The sequence below is a fragment of the Hemitrygon akajei genome, chromosome 16 (genome assembly GCF_048418815.1).
Source record: "Hemitrygon akajei chromosome 16, sHemAka1.3, whole genome shotgun sequence".
NCBI classification, from domain to species: domain Eukaryota; kingdom Metazoa; phylum Chordata; class Chondrichthyes; order Myliobatiformes; family Dasyatidae; genus Hemitrygon; species Hemitrygon akajei.
The window spans coordinates 6,379,089-6,401,791 of NC_133139.1; the positions used below are offsets into that span (position 1 = coordinate 6,379,089).

General features: G+C 41.9%; 1 protein-coding gene across 5 annotated transcripts in view; it reads left to right on the forward strand.

Moving 5' to 3' along the window:
• hmg20b (high mobility group 20B) overlaps positions 1-21,654 on the forward strand; it is a 39,575-nt gene extending 17,921 nt beyond the window's left edge. For 3 of the 5 annotated variants that reach the window (XM_073068155.1, XM_073068153.1, XM_073068156.1), the window contains exons 9-11: positions 4,750-4,965; positions 5,699-5,831; positions 19,890-21,654. In XM_073068155.1, coding sequence (XP_072924256.1) covers positions 4,750-4,965; positions 5,699-5,831; positions 19,890-20,028 — 488 coding nt within the window. In that variant the 3' untranslated portion in view covers positions 20,029-21,654. Of the gene's footprint in view, positions 1-4,749; positions 4,966-5,698; positions 5,832-7,693; positions 9,222-19,889 lie in introns of those variants that run through there. The other 2 variants (XM_073068152.1, XM_073068157.1) reach the window with 2 other exon arrangements.
• Positions 21,655-22,703: the final 1,049 nt, after the last annotated feature.

Sequence of the window (22,703 nt, forward strand, 5' to 3'; positions counted from 1 at the left end):
AGCCATCAGATGCTCTTCATACGACAAGCCATTCAATCCTGGAATTATTTTTGTTAACCTCCTTTGAACTCTCTCCAGTTTCAGCACATCCTTTCTGAGATATGGGGCCCAGAACTGCTCACAATATTCCAAGTGAGGTCTCACCAGTGCTTTATAGATTTCCAACATTACATCCTTGCTTTTATATTCTAGCCCTCTTGAAATGAATGCTAACATTGCATTTGCCTTCCTCACCACAGACTCAACCTGCAAATTAACCTTTTGAGAATCCTGCACAAGGTCTCCCAAGTCCTTTTGCATCTCAGTTTTTTGTATTTTGTTTTCCTCCATTAGAAAATAGTCAACCTTCTCATTTCTTCTACCAAAGTGCACGACCATACTATTCCCATCACTGTGTTCCATCTGCCATTTCTTTGCCCATTCTCCTAATCTGAATAAGTCCTTTTGTAGCCTCTCTACTTCCTGTGAACTACCTGCCCTTCCACCCATCTTCATATTGTCTGCAAACCTTGCAACGAAGCCATCAATTCCATCATCCAAATCATTGACATAACTTTAAAAAAATCAGTCTCAACACAGAACCATGTGGAATACCCCTAGTCACCGGCAGCCAGTCAGAAAAGGCTCCCTTTATTCCCACTCTTTGCCTCTAGCCAATCAACCACTGCTTTATCCATGCTAGCATCTTTCCTCTAATACTATGGACTCGTATCTTGTTAAGCAGCCTCACGTGGTAGCATGTCAAAGGCCTTCTGAAAATCCAAGTACACAACATCAACTGATCCTCCTTTATGTGCCCTGCATGTTACTTCAAAGAGTTCCAGCAGATTTGTCAGGTAAGATTTTCCCCTTGAGGAAACCACGCTGACTACGGCATCATGTGCCTCCCAGTACCCTGAGACCTCATCCTTAACAATCGACTCCAACATCTTCCCAACCACTGAGGTCAGACTAACTGACCTATAGTTTCCTTTCTTCTGCCACTCTCCCTTCTTAAAGAGTGGAGTGACATTTGCAATTTTTCAGTCTTCCAGAACCATTCCAGAATCTAGTGATTCTTGAAAGATCATTACTAATACCTCCATGATCTCTTCAGCTTCCTCTTTCAGAATTCTGGAGTGTACACCATCAGGTTCAGGTGACTCATCTACCTTCAGAACTTTCATTTTCCTAAGAACCTTCTCTCTGGTAATGGTAATTTCACACACTTCATGCCCTCTGACTCCAGGAACTTCCAGTATACTGCTTGTGGCTTTCACCGTGAAGCCTGATTGAAAATACCTATTCAGTTTGTCTGCCGTTTCATTGTCCCACATTACCGCTCTCTAGTTACATTTTCCAGCTGTCAGATATCCACTCTTGCCTCTCTTTTACACTTTATGTATCTGAAGAAACTTTAGGTGTACTCTTTAATATTATTGGCTAGCTTACTTTCATATTCCAGCTTTACCTTTAATGTCTTTTTTAGTTGTCTTCTGTTGGTTTTTAAAAGCTTCCCAATACTCTTACCACTAATCTTTGCTCTATTATATACCCTATTTTAGGCTTTTACTTTGGTTTGACTTCTCCTGTCAGCCACGGTTGTGTCATCTCTCCTTTAGAATACTTCTTCCTCTTTGACATGTATATATTCTGTGCCTTCTGAATTATTTCTGGAAAATCCAGCCATTGCTGCTTTGCTGTCATCCCTGCCAGTGTCCTTTTCCAATCAATTCTGGCCAACTGCTCTTTAATGCCCCTGTAATTCCCTTTACTCCACTCTAATACTGATGCATCTGACTTTAGTTTCTCCGTCTCAAATTTCAGGGTGAATTCAATCATATTTTGATCACCTAAGGGTTCTTTTTAAATTAAAAATGACCAGTTTATCCATAGTAGGGGTTCCCAACTTTCTTTTTAATGTCTTGGACCAAAACCATTAAGCAACAGGGCCGTGGACTGTAGGTTGGGAACCTTTGGTCGATAGGGTAGCAGCAGGGTTTACACCTAATTATGTCTTTTGATCATTATGCTATGAAGTGGGAATTCTACTGAAATTTTGTTTTAAAAGGCATTGATCGAGAAGAAAGCCATAGACTTTGTCCCAGGGCAAGTGGCTAATATGAGGGGGGCATAATTTTAAATGTGCTTGGAGAAAAGTATAGAGAGGGGGGATGTCAGAGGTAAGTTTTTTTTTTACAGGGGTGGGTGTGTGGAGCACCTTGCCAGTGGTGGTGGTAGGGGCAGATATATTAGGGACATTTGAGAAACTCTTAGACAGGCATGTGGATGATAGAAAAATGGAGGGCTATGTGGGAAGGGAGGGAAGGGTTAGATTGATCTTGGAGTAGTTTAGAGAGTCAGCACAATAGAGTGGGCTGAAGGGCCTTCACTGTGCTGTAATGTTCTAAAAGAGTTATATGATACAAATATTATTCTCAAGGGTGGATTAAAATAATTTGAAAAGCTGTTGCATTATTTCATCAGTTTTTTCAGCATCTATCCAGAGCACCTAGGGAAAGTTAGTTTGCAAGTGTACAACTTGGGAGCAGCATAGGATATTCATCAAAGTGGAGAATAAAGCAACTGAGAGCTGTTATATATTTAGATGTATGATTGCTTAATGTTTTTTTGGGAAAAATAAGATTTCCTTATGGGTCATAAATATAATCTGAATTTAATGATGGTCAAGGCACAATTTTCTGTCTTCCCCCAGTAACCATGAAGGGTATCCATAACTCATTATCAAAGGCAGAAATCCCTAATCGAGGTATCTGTAACTCATTGTTAATGTGGACATCTCTAAATGAGGTATTCGTAACTATGAGGGGTATCCATAACCCATTGATTAATGCAGAAATATCTAAATGAGGTATTCGTAACTCATTAACGTGGAAATCTCTAGATGAGGTATTTATAACGGGGGGGGGGGGTATTCGTAACCCATGTGCAAATCCCTAAATTGCTGTGTGTGGACTGCACTGTTTATTGCCGTCTTGCAATCAAAGGAAACTGTTCAGACTAACGTGAAGTTAAGGTTTGACAGAATTGAATGGCTTGAATTGACTTTATTTCGTACATCCTTCACATACATGAGAAGTAAAAATCTTTATGTCTCCATCTAAATGTGCAATAATAATATAATAAATAGAACAGTCAATTGAACATAGAAATATACTCAAATCAGCGTGAGTTAATCAGTCTGATGGCCTGGTGGACGAAGCTGTTCCAGAGCCAATTGGTCTTGACTTTTATGCTGCGGAACTGTTTCCTGGATGGTAGCAGCTGGAATAGATTGTGGTTAGGCTGACTCGGGGTCCCCAATGATCCTACAGGCTGTTTTTACATACCTGTCTTTGTAAATGTGCTGAATAGTGGGAAGTTCACAACTACAGATGCACTGGGCTGTCCACACCACTCTCTGCAGAATCCTGTGATTAAGAGAGGTACAGTTCCCATACAAGGTAGTGATGCAGCCAGTCAGGATGCTCTCAATTGTGCCCCTATAGAAAGTTCTTAGGATTTGGGGGCCTATACCAAACTTTCTCAACCTTCTGAGGTGAAAGAGGCGGTGTTGTGCCTTTTTCACCACACAGCTGGTGTGTACAGACCACGTGAGATCCTCAGTAATGTGGATGCTGAGGAACTTAAAGCTATTCACCCTGTCAACCCCAGATCCATTGATGTCAATAGGAGTTAGCCCATCTCCATTCCTCCCGTATTCCACAACCAACTCCTTTGTTTTTGTGACATTGAGGGAAAGGTTGTTTTCTCGACACCACTGTGTCAGAGATTATTTCTTCCCTGTAGGCCAACTCTATTATTTGAGATTAGGCCAATCAATGTAGTGTCGTTGGCAAATTTAATTAGCAGATTATAGCTGTGGGTGGCGACACAGTCATGGGTATACAGGGAGTAAAGGAGGGGAGACAGTACACAGCCCTAAGGGGTTCCTGTGCTGAAAGTCAGAGGGAGGTGAGGGAGCCCACTCTTACCACCTGCCGGCAATCTGACAGGAAGTCCAGGATCCAGCTGCACAAGGCAGGGTCAAGGCCGAGGTCTCTGAGCTTCTTGTCGAGCCTGGTGGGAATTATGGTGTTAAATGCTGAACTGTAGTCCAAGAACAGCATTCTCACATAAGCATTCTTCTCCTCCAGATGTATGAGGATAATATGTAGAGCAGTGGCTATTTCATTATTTATGAAATCAAGTAGAACATGGCAGAAGTACTAACAGGTCAGGCAGAAACTGTAAAGAAACTGCTGCTGTTTCAGATCAATAACCTTTTATTAGAAGTTTGTAAATCCATCACCCAGGACAAACCCTCTTCTCATTGCTATCGGAGAGATGGTACAGGAGCCTGAAGACAAACACTCAATGTTTTAGGAACAGCTTCTACCCTTTCACCAACTGATGTCTGAATGGGCAATGAACCCATAAACACTACCTCAGTATTTTTCCCTTTTTTTTTGCACTACTTATTTATTTTGTATATACTTATTGTGATTTATAGTTTTTATTGTTGTGTAGTGCTGCCACAAAACAACAGATTTCACAAGACATGCTGGTGATACTAATTCAGATTCTCATCAATGACCTCAACTTGTTTCCTGACAGGAAGTGATAAAGTAAGGCTTGTTTGTGGGGTGAGGAGGGGTGGGTCATTGGGTGGAGTTGTTGATCTGCCAGTTTATTGCAGAAGAAAGAAAAGTTGCCCCTCTTGTTATTCAGAGTGAAATTTAAATTGACTTGTTTCTCTTTCTCTTAAAGCACGTGAATCAGAATTACGAAAGTTAAGAAAGTCAAATGTAGAGTTTGAAGAGCAGAATATAATCTTGCAAAAACACATAGAGAGTATGAATAATGCCAAAGAGAAATTGGAGCAGGAGTTGGCACTGGAAGAGAGAGAAACGTTGACATTACAGCAACAGTTACAGGCTGTACGACAGGCCCTGACTGCCAGCTTTGCTTCTATTCCCATTCCAGGTGAGAAATGCAAGCTCTTCTAAAAGATCCTCTACTTGCATAAGTAAACCTTCAGATCTTGTCAAATAACTGGAGTAAACAGAGTATATTTTTATCATTAATGATCCCTTAAGGTTGTGTTATAGCCAAGGGAGGTAGTAGGGATAAGCTCCCACTATCTTAATTAATGCTCTCAATGGCATATGTCTCAAATAGCCTCTGGCAGCCAAGTCCAGCTCCTGGCCTTCGTGTGTGGCTTACCTACTAAGCCCGGTGGAACCATTTCTGCTGTTAGGAGAAGGGGCGAAGGTGGGTTACTGGTGCCTTAAAACCTGTCGCTTCAGGCAGATGCAGCTCATCAGCCATCGTTGGCAACTCATCTAGGAGAAGGAAAACTGGAACTAGAAAACTCTTCTCTCCTCCCCTCCTACCTGCCCCTCTCATTGATCCCTTCCTGCCCCCCCCCCCCCACCTTGACTTGGCAGACATCAAGCTGCGGCTTTATTTTCTTAAATGTAATTTTTGTTTGAAATTTTTGATCAACATCTATCTTTTCGGTTTTAGATTTGTCAACATTAATTTGGAGTTGGTATTTTTTCTGCCATCTTTCATACATGAGCGTTGAATGTAAAATTTTCAGAAGAGAAGGCTGGCCTAGCAGAGAATAATGTATAATTGTCACAGATCAGTTTAATCTGGTTGCATTATCTGAATGACCAGACATTCCAACTTATTACTTTTTTTTGGTAATTAGGCACGGGAGAAACACCGACCGAAGGAACACTTGATACTTACATGGCCAAACTTCACAATGTCATCGAGAGCAGCCCCTTGGAATATGAAAAACTAGTTGGAAGGGTGCAAGAGATCATCAGTCAGTTAGATAGGTAAGCATTTGCGGTAAAAAGAGGAAAAATCTTTTTTTTCTTTGAATTTAGATCTTAAAACAACCTCTGAAACAGGAGCCTGCAGATGCTGGAATCTGGAGCAACAATCTGCTGGAGGAACTCAGCAGCTCATTTGAAGATGTCCTGATGCAGAGTTTCAACCTGAAGTGTTAACGATTCCTTTCCTCCCAGAGCAGCTGAGTTCCTCCACCAGTTTGTTGCTTAAAGTGATCTTGTTCTGGATGAGATGACTTATTTCAGGCTGGTGATCAGATGTTGCAGCATTCCAGTGATCTCAAAGTTCAAAGTGCATTTATCATCAAAGTATGTATAAAATATACAACCTTGATTTGTTTGCTTAACAGGCAGTCTGAAAGTAAAGAACCTAATTAAAAAAACAATAAGACCAACCACCCTTCCCACTGTGCCCACAAAGAAAGAAGAAAAACACAAAAATCACGTAAATAAAAGCGAGCAACACCAACAGCATTCCGAACCAATCTGAGTATTTAGATCCGAATGCCCCGAGTAGGCCCAAAGCCTCAGCATTCAGTTCATCATATTAGCAGGGCAAATCACCATAAAGTTTGCAGACGTGAAGTGCAGCAGTTGGAAGCAGTCTCATAGTCTTAGAATCATGGGAGAGAAGCCCCCAGACTATCTGTCCTGGCATTTAAATTGTCCAAACTTCGCACTAGGACCCAGGCCTAGATTTTGCTGCTGAAGAAGCCATTCTGGATCTCTAAAATAGTTGGTTTAGCGCCCAGAGCGATTCAATCCCATCCAACTCTCAACACCCTGCCTCTCCAGTCTATCTGTGCCAGTGTTTAGATTGTACCTCGCATTTGGACTTGGGCATCGCCTCGAACACACTGCCCATCAATTCACTTCAGACTTTTCACCGCCAAAACACCCGTTCTCGAGGTCTCCAATTCAGCTCAATGTTTCAAGCGATTCGCCTTTGTACCCGTGTTAGTCAGACGGGCATCAGAGCTCCTCTGTCCCGTCTTCTCCCCTCTGAATCATCCACTCCAACCAGCATGGTTTGAACCTCAAGTGCATCAATTTTGCAGCACGCCACCCAGGCACATCCCACATATTCACTTTGCCTTCGCTTGCTTCTTCATTGCTTGTGGTGATTGTTTACCACAATTTACTTCAAAATAAATGTTATCAGTAATGGTTTTAATCAAATTCCTTTGCTTTCAAACTACCAGTGAGCTGTTGCACGTCTTCGATAGCGCCATCTTTGATCTGACAGGTAACTAGGATGGCCTGTAGCACTAATTCAAGATTGTTTAATGTCATTTCCAGTACAAAAGTGTAAAGGAGAACAAAATCATTGTTATTCCGGATCTGATACATCACAAAAAAAACAAAAAATGAAGAACATAATACTCATAAAACACAACAAATATAAATACGTACACTAGCTTTTATACATTGATTGTATGTTCATAAGGTGAAGCCAGGCATCGGAGTCTCTGTACATAAGGTGACTGATAAAGTCATGGTGTGGACTGGAGGTGTTGATTAGCCTTGCTGCTTGGGGAAGGTAACTGATTTTGAGTCTGCTGGTCCTGGTGTAGATGCTACATAGCCTTTTCCCTGATGGGAGTGGGACAAAGTCCATGAACAGGGTGGGTGATGTTCCTGGTCCTTTTCCGGCACTGTTCTGTATATATGCCATTGATGGAGTGTAAATTGGCCCCAGTGATGTGTTGATCAGTTTTGACTACACGTTGTAGGGATTGTAGAAATATCATTGAGAATATTAACTCTTATTAAGTAATTATCCTGGTCTAGTCAAAAGAAGCAGATTATTTGCTTTGTGATTGTTGTTTCTAAATTCTTCCTTTCAGTGATAAATTATGAACAGAGGAAGAAACCTTCCAGAATGACCATATCATTGGTATTGGATCAGTTACAGTGTCGAATTTGTGGAACTTGAGAAAATCCTTGGGGAAATAATGCAAATTGTTATCTTTTTAAACTTTGATTATTTCACACATTTAGTGATCCAATCTTGATTTCTTCTAGGATGTCAGTGATTTTGAATATTGTTTTGTTGCATATGGATGCTATGGTGTTTGAAGTCTTTCAGTGTATGATATACAGTGTACGTGAATTATGTGCAAATGGAGAAGCCTTTGGGCATTCATGACTAATGGTTTGGATTGTATTGTTTTTATGATTTTTTTCAGTGGTTTTTTTTACAATCAAAACCACAAGCATTTTTTTTTACTAAACACAGGTACTACTATAGATCTTGTAGCATTGAGACACTATTTTACACAATCTGTTATTATCCCCATGTTGCAAGAATGCTAGAAAATCGTCTTTAATTTTGCAACAATGTTCTGGAGGAAAGTGAAGATAAGAATCTAAGCTTTTTGGGGCAAGAAAATTGAGTTCCTGTGGCACTTTTCTCAAAAGTACACAGCAGTTTAGTAAGAGAGGGGAATTGCGCCAGTATTTATTTAAGGTTCTACCATAGAATCTTCCATTTGGTACAAAATTGATGCAGTTATCCTTAAATTGCAGTTGTCTACAGTTTGTACTCTGCACTAATCTGTAAATATCAATATGATATCCATTTAATTACATTAAAGCATCGAGTCCTGAAAATGAATTTTATGATGGCATTCATAATATTTCATCGTAGAAAGTGAGTTAATATTTTCTTGTGTATAGCAATCTCTTGTGATGTATAACAATTCTTATGCCAGGAAATTCATTTTGAATACTGCAGTTCATCTTTCCCAAATAACAATACTGGAATGAAAAAACAAAGCAAGTGACATTTTATGATTTCCTTTTTAAAAGATTTTCCTTTTCAAAGACTTTTTTTTCTGTCTCTCCTACCAGCCATGGAGATGCTGAAGGCAGCAAGTTAAATAAATAAATACAGCTCTCCATTGTTAGCAAAGCATCTATTGAAACTTCTGTAATATCAACTAGTGTATTTTTCATTTTTTTCTCCCCACTGTCTTGTCTTTTTTGAAAATGCACCATTAATTTTAAGTTGTGACACTATACTGTTCATTCATGAAACTGCAAAAAGTGTAAAATAAGCACAACTGTGCATCCAAATCACTTGTCTTTCTGGACTAATAAAGAGACATCCGTATTTGTATATGCCGGTATCCTGCTCAATGATTAGTTTGTGGTGGACTTAGGATTTTCGTCAAACATCTGAAGTGAACTTTAATGCCATTTTAGCAATTAAGTGCGAGCAGAAAGTGAACAAGCTTCTTCCAACGGAGTGGTGGACCATCAGTTCTGGATTTTATTTCAATGTAAATTCTGTGAGGATAATTCTACAAATCTGTCAGTAAAACGTCAATGAGTTGGTTGATTGAAAATCAATAAAGGGAGGTAATAACTTTTTGCCCATGTTTAGCCTTGGTTATTATTTAATCAGTAAAACAGTATGCAAAAACTCATTGATAAAGAATAGCTTGAGGAGCAAGACAACCTGTTGGAGAAGATGAAGTCTGATTTATCTTGTAGTTAACACATTTGTGACTATAACCATGTGAACAAGTGCACAAATTTAATAGACCATATCACCCCTGGTTTTATTCTAGCTTCAGAAAGATCAAAGCAATATACTTAGATTTGTAAAGTCTGAACACCTGATTGAGATCAAAGAGGTAATTATATTGATGGATTTGACTATTACATGACTGGATGTGGGGCTGCACAAGTAAGCTTTCATTTAAAAGTAAATACTGAAATTGCCAAGGGTAATCTGATTCTACTAATTGTTAAAGTATCTATCATAGATCTGAATTACATTGCATAAAATTGCTGATGAATTACTTTTTTGGGGAGAGTAATTTAGTTGATTCATCGATGGATTGTATTTACTTTTCTGAATATTTGTGCATAATCTGAGAACCAATTGTGCATTTTACAGCCTGATCTTGTTCTCGGATTTGAGGTATAAATTCCACCAAGACATTGCAAAGTTTACTTGACCCCATGAACAGTTGGTAATCGTCAATAAGATACAAGAAGGGGCTTGTCCTTGGCATCCATAGCACCATGCTTTATGTAAGAAATTACATGTTACATTTTGGTAAAAGTAATTATTAACTTTTTCTCATTTAGGAGGAATTTTGTAATAATATTGCATAGGAACCAAAGTTAGCATGCAGGCAAAGCAGTAATAGGGAAAATGAAGAAACTGTTGATCTTCCTTGCAAAGGAAATGCAGTATATATTTTTCTACAATTATTCAGTGATGGTGGGACGAGACCTGAAGTGTATATAGGTTTGTTTGCCATACCCAGAGGAGGAGAGCTAGAGACAGATCAGAGAAGATTTATTATCTTGTTTACCGGGGTGAAGGGATTCTCTTACAAACAAAAATTGAGTGGAGTTTTCCATTTTCTGTGGAGTTTGCAGTCTTCTGTTTCATTTAAAATTGGTGATTGGGTTGCCTTCTGATCCCATAATGGAAGGAAGTTTATTGAAGGAGCTGAGGTGCTGGAGTCTGTGATACCAAACTGAGGAATTTCAGCTACAGTGACAGACTTCCAATGACCAAGACATCGTGTAAGATAGTACTTTAATTTTAACAATTTTCCCTATGCACTCTTGCACTGGACTTCCTGGTGGCCACCCATTTCAATTTGACTTTCATTCTCATTCCAACAAGTTAGTGCATGGCCTTTTGTCCTGCCACGATGAGGCCATTTTCAGATTGGAGGAGCATCATCTCGTGTTTCATCTGGGCAACCTCCAAACTGATGGTATGAAATCAATTTGTTTAACTTGTAATTTCCTCCCCCTCCCCTTTTTTTTCCATTCAATCTTTCTGATGCCCCATCACCTCTCTGGTGTGTCTCCTTTCCTTTCTCCCTTGACCTTCCGTCCTCTATCATTCTTCTTCTTTCCTTTACCTTTTCCACCTATCACCTCCCAGCTTCTTCATACCTCTCCACCCACCCATTTTCCCCTCACCTCATCTCACTTCCAAGCTTGAACTCCTTCCCCTCCTCCACCTTAGTCTGGATTCTGCTCCCTTCCTTTCCGATCCTGGTGAAGGGATTTCGGCCTGAATCGTCCACTGTTTCCTCCATAGATAACTGCCTGAATTGCTAAGATCTTCTGGCATTCTGTGTGTTGCCCAAGATTTTAGAATCTGCTGAATATGGATGATTTGGAGATGGAGGGTGAAGGTTATATAGAAACATAGAAAACCTACAGCACAATACAGGCCCTTCAGCCCACAATGTTGTGCCGAACATGTACTTGCTGATATGTTGGGATTAAAAACTAAAAAGCAGATTTTTTTGTTAAGTTATCAAAAACACGAGTAAACTTTTCATTCATTTTGTAGTGAAATGAGGTAAAGCTTTTTTTTAAACTAAGGTGGATGAATGATGAAAAGTTGTTGGAACTTTTAGTATCAAAATAATCAAAGTACAGGTATTGCAGTTATACAAGGTCTTATTTATCTTCAAAGATTACCATGAGATGAATAGTGAGTAACAAGAGATTAGTGTACGTGGTAGAAATCGAAAATGTCTGCTAGCAATTTTCTATTGCAGGAAATTGTGACTCAAACTTAAATATCACGAGCCAGTCAGTATTAGGATTAGAAAGAATGGTAGAGAGGTAGACATGGGTGTGTCTGCAAACACCTGATGTCAGCTGCATACCAACTTGCTGAGAGGCACTGGAGCTAGCAAATGTTACATTCATGGAATAATAGAGAGCTCTTCAGCACTGAAGACAATGACATAGCAGGTTTACTGGTTATACTGGCATAGATGGAGGTGACATGATGTCAAAGATGATGGCTTTAATGTTACAGTACGACTCGGTAAACTAAGGGGTACCACGGTAGCATAATGGTTAGCGTGATACTGGTACAGCTCGGTCGGATTCTAGTTCTGGTGTCATCCATAAGGAATCTGTACGTCTCCCCATGGCCACATGGGTTTTCTCTGGGTGCTCCAGTTTCCTCCCACAGTCCAAAGATGTTCCGGTTGGTAGATTTATTGGTTATTTTAAATAGTTCCGTGATTAGGCTAGGGTTGCTGGGAAGCACTGCTCGGAGAGCCAGGAGGGCCTATTCCACACTGCATTACAACAAATAAATAAATGCCATGAGACTAGGCAGAGACTAATGAATGGCAAACATGAGGAAATCTGCAGATGCTGGAAATTCAAGCAACACACACAAAATGCTGGTGGAACGCAGCAGGCCAGGCAGCATCTATAAGGAGAAGTGCTGTCAACGTTTCGGGCCAAGACCCTTCGTCAGGACTCAGGATCTTGGCCCAAAACTTCATAGAAACATAGAAAATAGGTGCAGGAGTAGGCCATTCGGCCCTTCGAGCCTGCACTGCCATTCAGTATGATCATGGCTGATCATCCAACTCAGAACCCTGTACCTGCTTTCTCTCCATACCCCCGATCCCTTTAGCCACAAGGGCCATATCTAACTTCCTCATAAATATAGCCAATGAACAGGCCTCAATTGTTTCCTGTGGCAGAGAATTCTACAGATTCACCACTCTCTGTGTGAAGAAGTTTTTCCTCATCTCGCTCCTAAAAGGCTTCCCCTTTATCCTTAAACTGTGACCCCTCATTCTGGACTTCCCCAATATCGGAAACAATCTTCCTGTATCTAGCCTGTCCAATCCCTTTAGAATTTTATACGTTTCAATAAGATCCCCCCTCAATCTTCTAAATTCCAGTGAGTATAAGCCTAGTTGATCCAGTCTTTCTTCATATGAAAGTCCTGCCATCCCAGGAATCAATCTGGTGAACCTTCTTTGTACTCCCTCTATAGCAAGAATGTCTTTCCTCAGATTAGGGGACCAAAACTGCACACAATACTCTAGGTGTGGTCTCACCAAGGCCTTTTACATCTGCAGTAGAACCTCCCTGCTCCTGTACTCAAATCCTTTTGCTATGAATGCCAACATACCATTTGCCTTTTTCACTGCCTGCTGTACCTGCATGCCCACTTTCAAGGACTGGTGTACAATGACACCCAGGTCTTGTTGCACCTCCCCTTTTCCTAATCGGCCTCCATTCAGATAATAATCTGTTTTCCTGTTCTTGCAACCAAAGTGGATAACCTCACATTTATCCACATTAAATTGCACCTGCCATGAATTTGCCCACTCACCTAACCTATCCAAGTCACCCTGCATCCTCTTAGCATCCTCCTCACAGCTAACACCGCCGCCCAGCTTCGTGTCATCCGCAAACTTGGAGATGCTGCATTTAATTACCTCGTCTAAATCATTAATATATATTGTAAACAACTGGGGTCCCAGCACTGAGCCTTGCGGTACCCCACTAGTCACTACCTGCCATTCTGAAAAGGTCCCGTTTGCTCCCACTCTTTGCTTCCTGTCTGCCAACCAATTCTCTATCCACATCAATACCATACCCCCAATACCGTGTGCTTTAAGTTTGCACACTAATCTCCTGTGTGGGACCTTGTCAAAAGCCTTTTGAAAATCTAAATATACCACATCCACTGGCTCTCCCCCATCCACTCTACTAGTTACATCTTCAAAAAATTCTATAAGATTGACATGATTTTCCTTTCACAAATCCATGCTGACTTTGTCCAATGATTTCACCTCTTTCCAAATGTGCTGTTATCACATCTTTGATAACCGACTCTAGCATTTTCCCCACCACCAATGTCAGACTCACCGGTCTATAATTTCCCGGTTTTTCTCCTTTTTTAAAAAGTGGGGTTACATTAGCCACCCTCCAATCCTCAGGAACTAATCCAGAATCTAAGGAGCTTTGAAAAATTATCACTAATGCATCCACTATTTCATGGGCTACCTCCTTAAGCACTCTGGGATGCAGACCATCTGCCCTGGGGATTTATCTGCCTTTAATCCCTTCAATTTACCTAACACCACTTCCCTACTAACATGTATTTCCCTCAGTTCCTCCATCTCATTAGACCCTCGGTCCCCTACTATTTCCAGAAGATTATTTATGTCCTCCTTAGTGAAGACAGAACCAAAGTAGTTATTCAATTGGTCTGCCATGTCTTTGTTCCCTATGATCAATTCACCTGTTTCTGACTGTAAGGGACCTACATTTGTCTTGACCAATCTTTTTCTTTTCACATATCTAGAAAAGCTTTTACAGTCAGTTTTTATGTTCCCTGCCAGCTTTCTCTCATAATCTTTTTTCCCTTTCCTAATTAAGCCCTTTGTCCTCCTCTGCTGGTCTCTGAATTTCTCCCAGTCCTCAGGTTTGCCGCTTTTTTTTTGCTAATTTATATGTTTCTTCTTTGGACCTCATACTATCCCTAATTTCCCTTGTCAGCCACGGGTGCACTACCTTCCCTGGTTTATTCTTTTGCCAAACTGGGATGAACAATTGTTGTAGTTCATCCATGCGATCTTTAAATGCTTGCCATTGCATATCCACCGTCAACCCTTTAAGTATCATTTGCCAGTCTATCTTAGCTAATTCACGTCTCATACCTTCAAAGTTACCCTTTTTTAAGTTCAGAACCTTTGTTTCTGAATTAACTATGTCACTCTCCATCTTAATGAAGAATTCCACCACATTATGGTCACTCTTACCCAAGGGGCCTTGCATGACAAGATTGCTAACTAACCCTTCCTCATTGCTCAATACCCAATCTAGAATGGCCTGCTCTCTAGTTGGTTCCTCGACATGTTGGTTCAGAAAACCATCCCGCATACATTCCAAGAAATCCTCTTCCTCAGCACCCTTACCAATTTGGTTCACCCAATCTATATGTAGATTGAAGTCACCCATTATAACTACTGTTCCTTTTTTGCACACATTTCTAATTTCCTGTTTAATGCCATCCCCAACCTCACTGCTACTGTTAGGTGGCCTGTGCACAACTCCCACCAGCGTTTTCTGCCCCTTAGTGTTATGCAGCTCTACCCATATCAAGTCCACATCCTCCAAGCTAATGTCCTTCCTTTCTATTGCGTTAATCTCCTCTCTAACCAGCAATGTTACCCCACCTCCTTTTCTTTCCTGTGTATCCCTCCTGAATATTAAATATCCCTGGATGTTGAGCTCCCATCCTTGGTCACCCTGGAGCCATGTCTCTGTGATCCCAACTATATCATATTCATTAATAACTATCTGCACATTCAATTCATCCACCTTGTTACGAATGCTCCTCGCATTAACACACAAAGCCTTCAGGCTTGTTTTTACAACACTCTTAGCCCTTATACAATTATGTTGAAAAGTAGCTCTTTTTGCTTTTTGCCCTGAATTTGCCTGCCTGCCACTTTTTGCTTCTGCCCTTATTTTACACCCCTCTGTCTCTCTGCACTTGTTCCCATCCCCCTGCCACATTAGTTTAAATCCTCCTGAACAGCAGTAGCAAACGCTCCCCCTAGGACATTGGTTCCAGTCTAGCCCAGGTGCAGACCGTTCTGTTTATACCGGTCCCACCTTTGTGGTCCTACTTTTTAGTTTATCTTCTAACTCCCTAAATTCACCTTGTAGGACCTCGTCTCGTTTTTTACCTATATCGTTGGTACCTATGTGCACCACGACCACTGGCTGTTCACCCTCCCATTCCAGAATGTCCTGCAGCCGCTCAGAGACATCCTTGACCCTTGCACCAGGGAGGCAACATACCATCCTGGAGTCTCGTTTGCAGCCGCAGAAAAGCCTATCTATTCCCCTTGACAGCACTTCTCCCTATAGAAGCTGCCTGGCCAGCTGCATTCCACCTGCATTTTGTGTGTGTTCCAGAGACTAATGAATGTTTAGTACAAAGTTCAAAGTAAATTTTATTGTCAAAGAACATAGTACAGCCTACAATGGAAGTCAACTTCTGGAAGTTACAGTTCATAAAGTTAGAAATGCAGTGATATTCAAGGGGAAATAGATGGAAGAGAATTGGAGATTTAGTAGCTCAATTAAGGCTAGATGAAAGCAGGCTTAAAGAAGAGAGAGTAAATCTTCCCAGACAAGTGAGAGGATAAGGGAACCCAGAGTGAGGATTGAGTAATTTGGAAAGAGATGACAAAACTGGAACTGGGTCATTTACGGCCTCAGGATATGAAACTGAATTAAAGACTATGCATTACTTCTGAAATACAGTCATTGTTTGGTTGATAGAGAAATATTTGCATTATCTCACAAACAACTTAAAAGTTTGACCAGAGAGTACTTTTTTTCATTCTTTTAGGAGATGCCTGCAAAGATACTGCTGTTTCCAAGAAAATCTGATAAATTTTATATTACCTGTAAAGGAAGATAAGGTTTCTGTTTAATTTTTCATATTAAAGCTGTCACCACAGCCAAAGCACGACTTATACACGAACAAACCTAGAACTAATACAGAGACGATGTCCAGCTGACCAAGAACTAACAACGGGATTTACCTTCCCTAACAGCTATTGTTACTAATGTGATAAAGACCAAGACTTCAATTCCACTCAACCATTGACATGGTAACAATATCATGTATTTAACTATTCTAACAGCACAAGGTTTTTTCCCAACTCTGGATGGTGCGGGAGAGTTCACTGAGATCTTTAACCTTTTGCTTTGGCAGTCTGAATTACCCACCTGCGTTAAGCAGGCTTCAATTATACTGGTGCCCAAGAAGGTCCGTGGTAACCGACCTCAGCAACTTTTGTCCATTAGCACTTGTGTGCACAGTGATAAACTGTTTTGAGAGCTTGGTGATGAAACATACCAGCTCCTGCTTGACGACTTGGATCCACTCCAATTTGCCTACCAGCACAACGGGTCCACAGCAGGTGCCGTTTCATTGGCACTTCACTCAACCCTGGAATATCTGGACAGCAAAGATGCAAACATCAGGATGCTCTTTATTGATCACAGCTTGGCATTCACTACTATTATCCCTTCAAAACTTGCCAACAAGCTCCAAGACCATATTAATTAGAGGGATCAGAGGAGGGGCTTTAAATTCCTCGGTGTGTAATTTCAGAGGACTTTTCCTGAACCTAATACATAAGTGCAATTATGAAGAAAACACAGCAGTGTCTGTATTTCCCAAGGGGTTTGCAAAGATTCGGCATGACACCTATAACTTTGACTAACTTCTTTAGGTGTGTGGTGAAGAGTATATTGTCTGGCTGCATCACAGCCTGGTATGGAAACACTAATGCTCTTGAACAGAAAATACTACCAAAAAAAAAGTGGATAAGGGCCAGTCCATCACAGGTAAAGCCTTCCTCCCCATTGAACACATCTACACAGTGTTGTCGCAGGAAAGCAGCATCCATCATCATAATCAGATTTAATATCACCGGCAGATGTCCTGAAATTTATAAACTTAGCGGCAGCAGTACAATGCAATACCTAATAAATGTAGAAAAAAATAAAGTATAGTAAGTGTATATGTATATTAAATAGTTAAATTAGAAATAGTGCAAAAAGAAGTTTAAAAAGTGAGACGTTCATGGTTTAGAAATCGAATGACAGAGGGGAAGCGGCTGTTCATGAATCGCTGAGTTTGTGTCTTCAGGTTTCTGCACCTCCTTCCTGACCGTGATAATGAGAAGAGGGCTTGTCCTGGGTGATGGGGGTCCTTCGTAATGGACGCCGCCTTTCTGAGGCATCGCTCCTTGAAGACATCTTGGATACTATGGAGGCCAGTACCCATGATAGAACCAACTGATTTTATAACTTTCTGTAGCTTCTTTCGATCCTGTGCAGTAGACCCCCCCCCCCATTCCAGATGGCGATGCAGCCAGTCAAAATGTTGTCCACGGTATATCTGTATCCGATTTTGAGTGTTTTAGGTGACAAACCAAATCTCAAACTCCTAATGAAATATAGTCGCTTTCTTACCTTTTCAATAGCTGCATCGATATGTTGTGACCAGGTTAGGTCCTCAGATATTGACACCCAGGAACTTGAAATTGCTCACTCCCTCCACTTCCGATCCCGCTATGATCTATTCGTGTACCCTCGTCCTACCCTTTCTGAAGACCACAATCAGCTCTTTATTCAGTCTTACTGACGTTGAGCGCAAGGCTGTTGCGGCGACACCACTCATTTGAGTTACGCCTAGCCACCCAGTCATGGGAATAGAGAGACAGTGGGTATATGGGTTTACAGACCCCTGAGGTGCGCCAGTGTTGATCATCAGCGAGGAGGAGATATTATCACCAATCAGAACAAACTGTGGTCTTCCGGTTAGGAAGTCGACTATCCAATTGCAGAGGGAGGTACAGAGACCCAGGTTCTCTAGCTTTTCGATCAGGACTGTAGGAATGATGGTGTTAAACGCTGAACTATAGTCAACAAACAACATCCTGGCTTGGGTATTTGCATTATCCTGGTAATCTAAAGCCTCGTGAAGAACCATTGCTATAGACCTATTGTGGCAATAGGCAAATTGCAGTGGGTCCATTTCCTTACTGCGGCAGGAGGTGATTCTAGCCATCACTAACCTCTCAAAGCATTTCATCACCATAGACGCGAGTCTACAGGATGGCTGTCGTTAAGGCAGCTCACACTACACTTCTTGGGCACTGGTACAATTGTTGCCCTTTTGAAGGAGGTGGGAACTTCCGACTGTAGCAGTGAGAGATTGAAAATATCTTCGAATGCCCCCCTAGTTGATTGGCAAGAGTTTTCAGAGCTTTACCAGGTACAGTACTCCATCTTGCGAGGGTTCGCCCTTCTGAAAGACAGCCTGACTTGGGCCTCTGAGACAGAGATCACAGGGTCACCGGGTGCAGCAGTGATCCCCAGCTCCCTGTCAAACCGGGCATGGAAGGCGTTGAGCTCGTCTGACATTGAAGCATCACTGCCATTCATACTACTGGGTTTTGCTTAGTGGGAAGTAATCCTGCCAGAGTTGACGTGCATCCGATGTCGCCGCCAACCTCGCTCGTAAAAAAAATCTCCACCACCATACCTGGTTTTCTTGTACCAGCTGGGTTGCCACAGATCTTGGCCTCAGCAGAAGACGAACCTTCTGGGTCATCCACGGCTTTTGGTTTGGGAATGTACAGCAGGTTTTCGTAAGCGCACACTCATCCGCACAGGTTTTAATGAAGTCGGTAACAATGGCCTCGTACTCATCCAGATTCGAAGATAAATCCCTGAGTACAGTCCATTCCAGCAAATCAAAGCGGCCCTGTACCTTCTTGGTCCTCACTATTGATGCTGCAATCTTCAGCCTCTGCCCATGCTCGGGGAATAGCAGTATAGACAGGTGATCAGACTTTCTGAAGTGTGGGCGCGGAATAGCACTGTAAGCGCTCTTGGTGGTGGTGTAACAGTGGTCTAGTGTGTTGGTTCCACTGATACTCGAGTGATTTGTTGATAATAATTATTTAGTGCCTTTTTCAAGCTGACCTGCTTAAACCCCCCCCAGAAGATGGGGAAGGCATCCGGTTAGTTTCATGTCCGTTGATCCCATCGCTCAGATCATCTCGAGCCTGAGGTGGGATGTACACCGCTTTCAAAATAATCGCTAAAATCTCCCGCGGCAGGTAAAATTCGTTGCGAGGTGTTCCAGGTCCGGGGAGCAGGATTGGGACATTACGGACACATTTGTGCACCAAGAAGAATTGATCCACATTTGCTTGGACCCCCACACCCAGGTCATGCTTTCGTCTTGCAGCTTCCGTCAGGAACAGTTATTACCTCTCGACCACCAGGCCCCTGAACCCGAGGGGATACCGTCACTCACCCCAACACCGAACTGCTCCCGCAATCCATGGACTAACTTTCAAGGACTTTTCATCCTACGTTATCGATATTTATTGTTTATTTATTTAACATTATTTCTATTTGTATTTGCGCAATTTGTTGTCTTTTGCTCATTGGCTGAACGCCCTGTTGATGTGTCTTTCATTGTTTGTACAATGGCTCTTGGATTGGTTGAGTATGCCCGTACGAAAATGAATCTCAGGATTGTGTATGAATCTGATAATAAATTTACTTTGAGCTTTGAACTGTTTTTGGCCATTGAGAATAACATTTAAAGGAAGGATATGCTGTAATCTCCAAAACATTCTCTTTACTGTGTTCCTGGATTGAAACATTGTTTATTCTCCTCCATAGGTGCTGCCTGACATGCCGAGTTCCTCAAGCATTTTGTGTATGTTGCTCTGGATTTCCAGCAAGAGGAGAACTTCGTGCTTATCTTTACTGCAATATAATGAAAGATCATGGCTTCTACCAAAAGACAACCTCTGAGTGACACCAAGTAATAATTATTTATGAATTATTAGGTTAAAGATATAAAATATCAACCTTTCAGGTATTTCCCTTACTGGTTTTCCCCGGGAATGCACGTATCCCCAAAAATGGCTTCCTCCTATTAAGGACTCCTCGCTCAGTTTTTGAGAACAGATGACAGACAATCTGAGGCAGAGGGCGCAAGGTTGGTTGTCCTTTTGCTTTGGTCTCCAGCATCTTCAGGCATGGTCCTAACTCCTCTGCTCAGATTATAAACATGATGCTGAGGTTTTGGCCGCGTCCCACCTCCTGCGGTGCTGTGCATTCAAATTGCAATATATCGAGGTATTTTTACAGCACCTTGAAGAGCACACTGTAATTATTTCTGATGTTGGCGTAGAGCCTGTTTCCAATGAATAAAACATCTCTTCGTGCTTTGTGCTATGTTCATTTAGATAAGTCGCGGAATAAATGATTACATGAATCACAAATATTGCAAACTGTCTCTTTTAGCTCAGTTTATCCTCAGTCAATCCTGAGCCACTTGCAGCTCTTACAAATTGATTTGTTATGCGGTTATAAGAATTTAACCACATTTAGCAGATCCAAAGCCATAACTAAACACAGAAGGTTATCCTATAAAACCTGATCCATTGCTTTCACAGAGTTCCAAACGTGTCAGCAGCAGTCACAATATATGATGGAGACCTTTGGGGCAGTGAAGGAATATAAAGAGCGTACTCTGGTAAATTTAAAATGGTTCCACCAGAACTGTGTCTCAAACGGTTTCCACATTGAGAATGGGAAATGCTGTGTTTTCAGTATTTCAGGAATATCATTTTGTCATCAGCTGCAGCGATCATTTATGGGGCACTGTAGCGTTAACAGCCCCAGCTGGCAATTCTTTTTCATTCCTAGAGAAATGAAGTTACTGCAGTAATTTCATATTGTTCATTCAGTGTTTTATTTACCTTCCTATTACTCAGGAAACAGTATGCAGAATGGAACTACAGCAGTAATGAATCATTATTTTGGAAGTGGTATTGACGAAGAACTATAAGAAGTGCATTATGTGGTAACTTTTTTAATGATATAAATATTTAACAATACTGCGCAGAAGGCTTGGTCATATATAGAGATAGATAGATCGCGAGAGAGCCTATGACTTTTGCAAAGTGCTATAATAATTGTATTGAATAAGGTCAGGATGTGGAGACCCGATGCGGGGGGCGGACGGGTTGAAATCGCTGCTCGAAGCGGCAGAACCCGATGTTCGGACGGAAAACCAAGCACCGGGCCAGACTGAAGAGGTCAGGGTGTCGGGGCCCGAGGCAGGGACCCGCCGGTCTCCACGACTCGGTTCTGCACTGAACTATGGACTCTCTTTACGGATTTCAGTTCAGAAACGCTATTTGCTTGCGGTTACTGTTGGCATGATTTTTTTTCATTGCACGTTGGGTGTTAGACAGTTTTTGTATACTGTATCTCTTTTTTATTCGGGTGTCTTTTTTTCGGGGCTGCCGGTTAGGAGAGGAATTTCAAGGTTGTGTAATGTTTAGGTACATGCTTTGATAATAAATGTACTTTGAACTTTATTGCAGTGTACTACTGCAGCTGAAAAATAAAAATCATGACAAATGTGAGCGATGATAAACCTGATTCTGACACGGGTCTCTTTTCTGGACTGAGAGTGGGAAGGGGGCAGGGAGAGGGGAGTCATGGTGGGGAAAGGGGGAAGGGAGAGGAAGAGCGGGAATCACCAAAGAGATCTTCTTCAACGATCAATAAACCAGTTGTTTGGAATCAAACGACCTTGCCTGGTGTCTCAGGTTTCGGTATATCTGCACCCACAGCGCCCCTTCCCCATCCCTGGCACTCCTTCTCTGCCATGTGTCCCACATCCCTCCGCGATGCTCCACCCTCACCATTGCCAACATCCATTTATAAACTCGCTTTTCGCTCCACATTGACAAATACAGTATTGTGCATGTGGTGAACTACATATACCTGTCTGGACACGCCCCCCCCCCCCCCCCCCGCTGACTGCTCCTGTGGCTCCTCCCACAGACCCCTGCTGACTGCTCCTGTGGCTCCTCCCACAGACCCCTGCTGACTGCTCCTGTGGCTCCTCCCACAGACCCCTGCTGACTGTTCCTGTGGCTCCTCCCACAGACCCCTGCTGACTGTTCCTGTGGCTCCTCCCACAGACCCCTGCTGACTGCTCCTGTGGCTCCTCCCACAGACCCCTGCTGACTGCTCCTGTGGCTCCTCCCACTGACCCCTGCTGACTGCTCCTGTGGCTCCTCCCACAGACCCCTGCTGACTGCTCCTGTGGCTCCTCCCACAGACCCCTGTATAAAGGCGATTGGGGACACCGGCCTGGCCTCAGTCTCCAGGATGTAGTATGGTGGTCAACTACTGCTTGTTCTTTCTTCCAGCCAATAAAAGCCTATATCTCGCCTCACGTCTCCAAGAGTTATTGATGGTGCATCAGTGCAGAAACCTTAGTTACCCTAGCTATATATAATATGTATAGGTAGCTACACTATATATATAGTTAAGATTTTAACTGTACTGTACAGTCAAAATATTTTACCCAGAGCCATGAGATGCCACTTAGTAGTTTTGCTTGACATTCTGGAAATAAATGGCTTTTTTTCCCCAGCAGAAAACACTTGCAAATGGATTAAAAGTAAA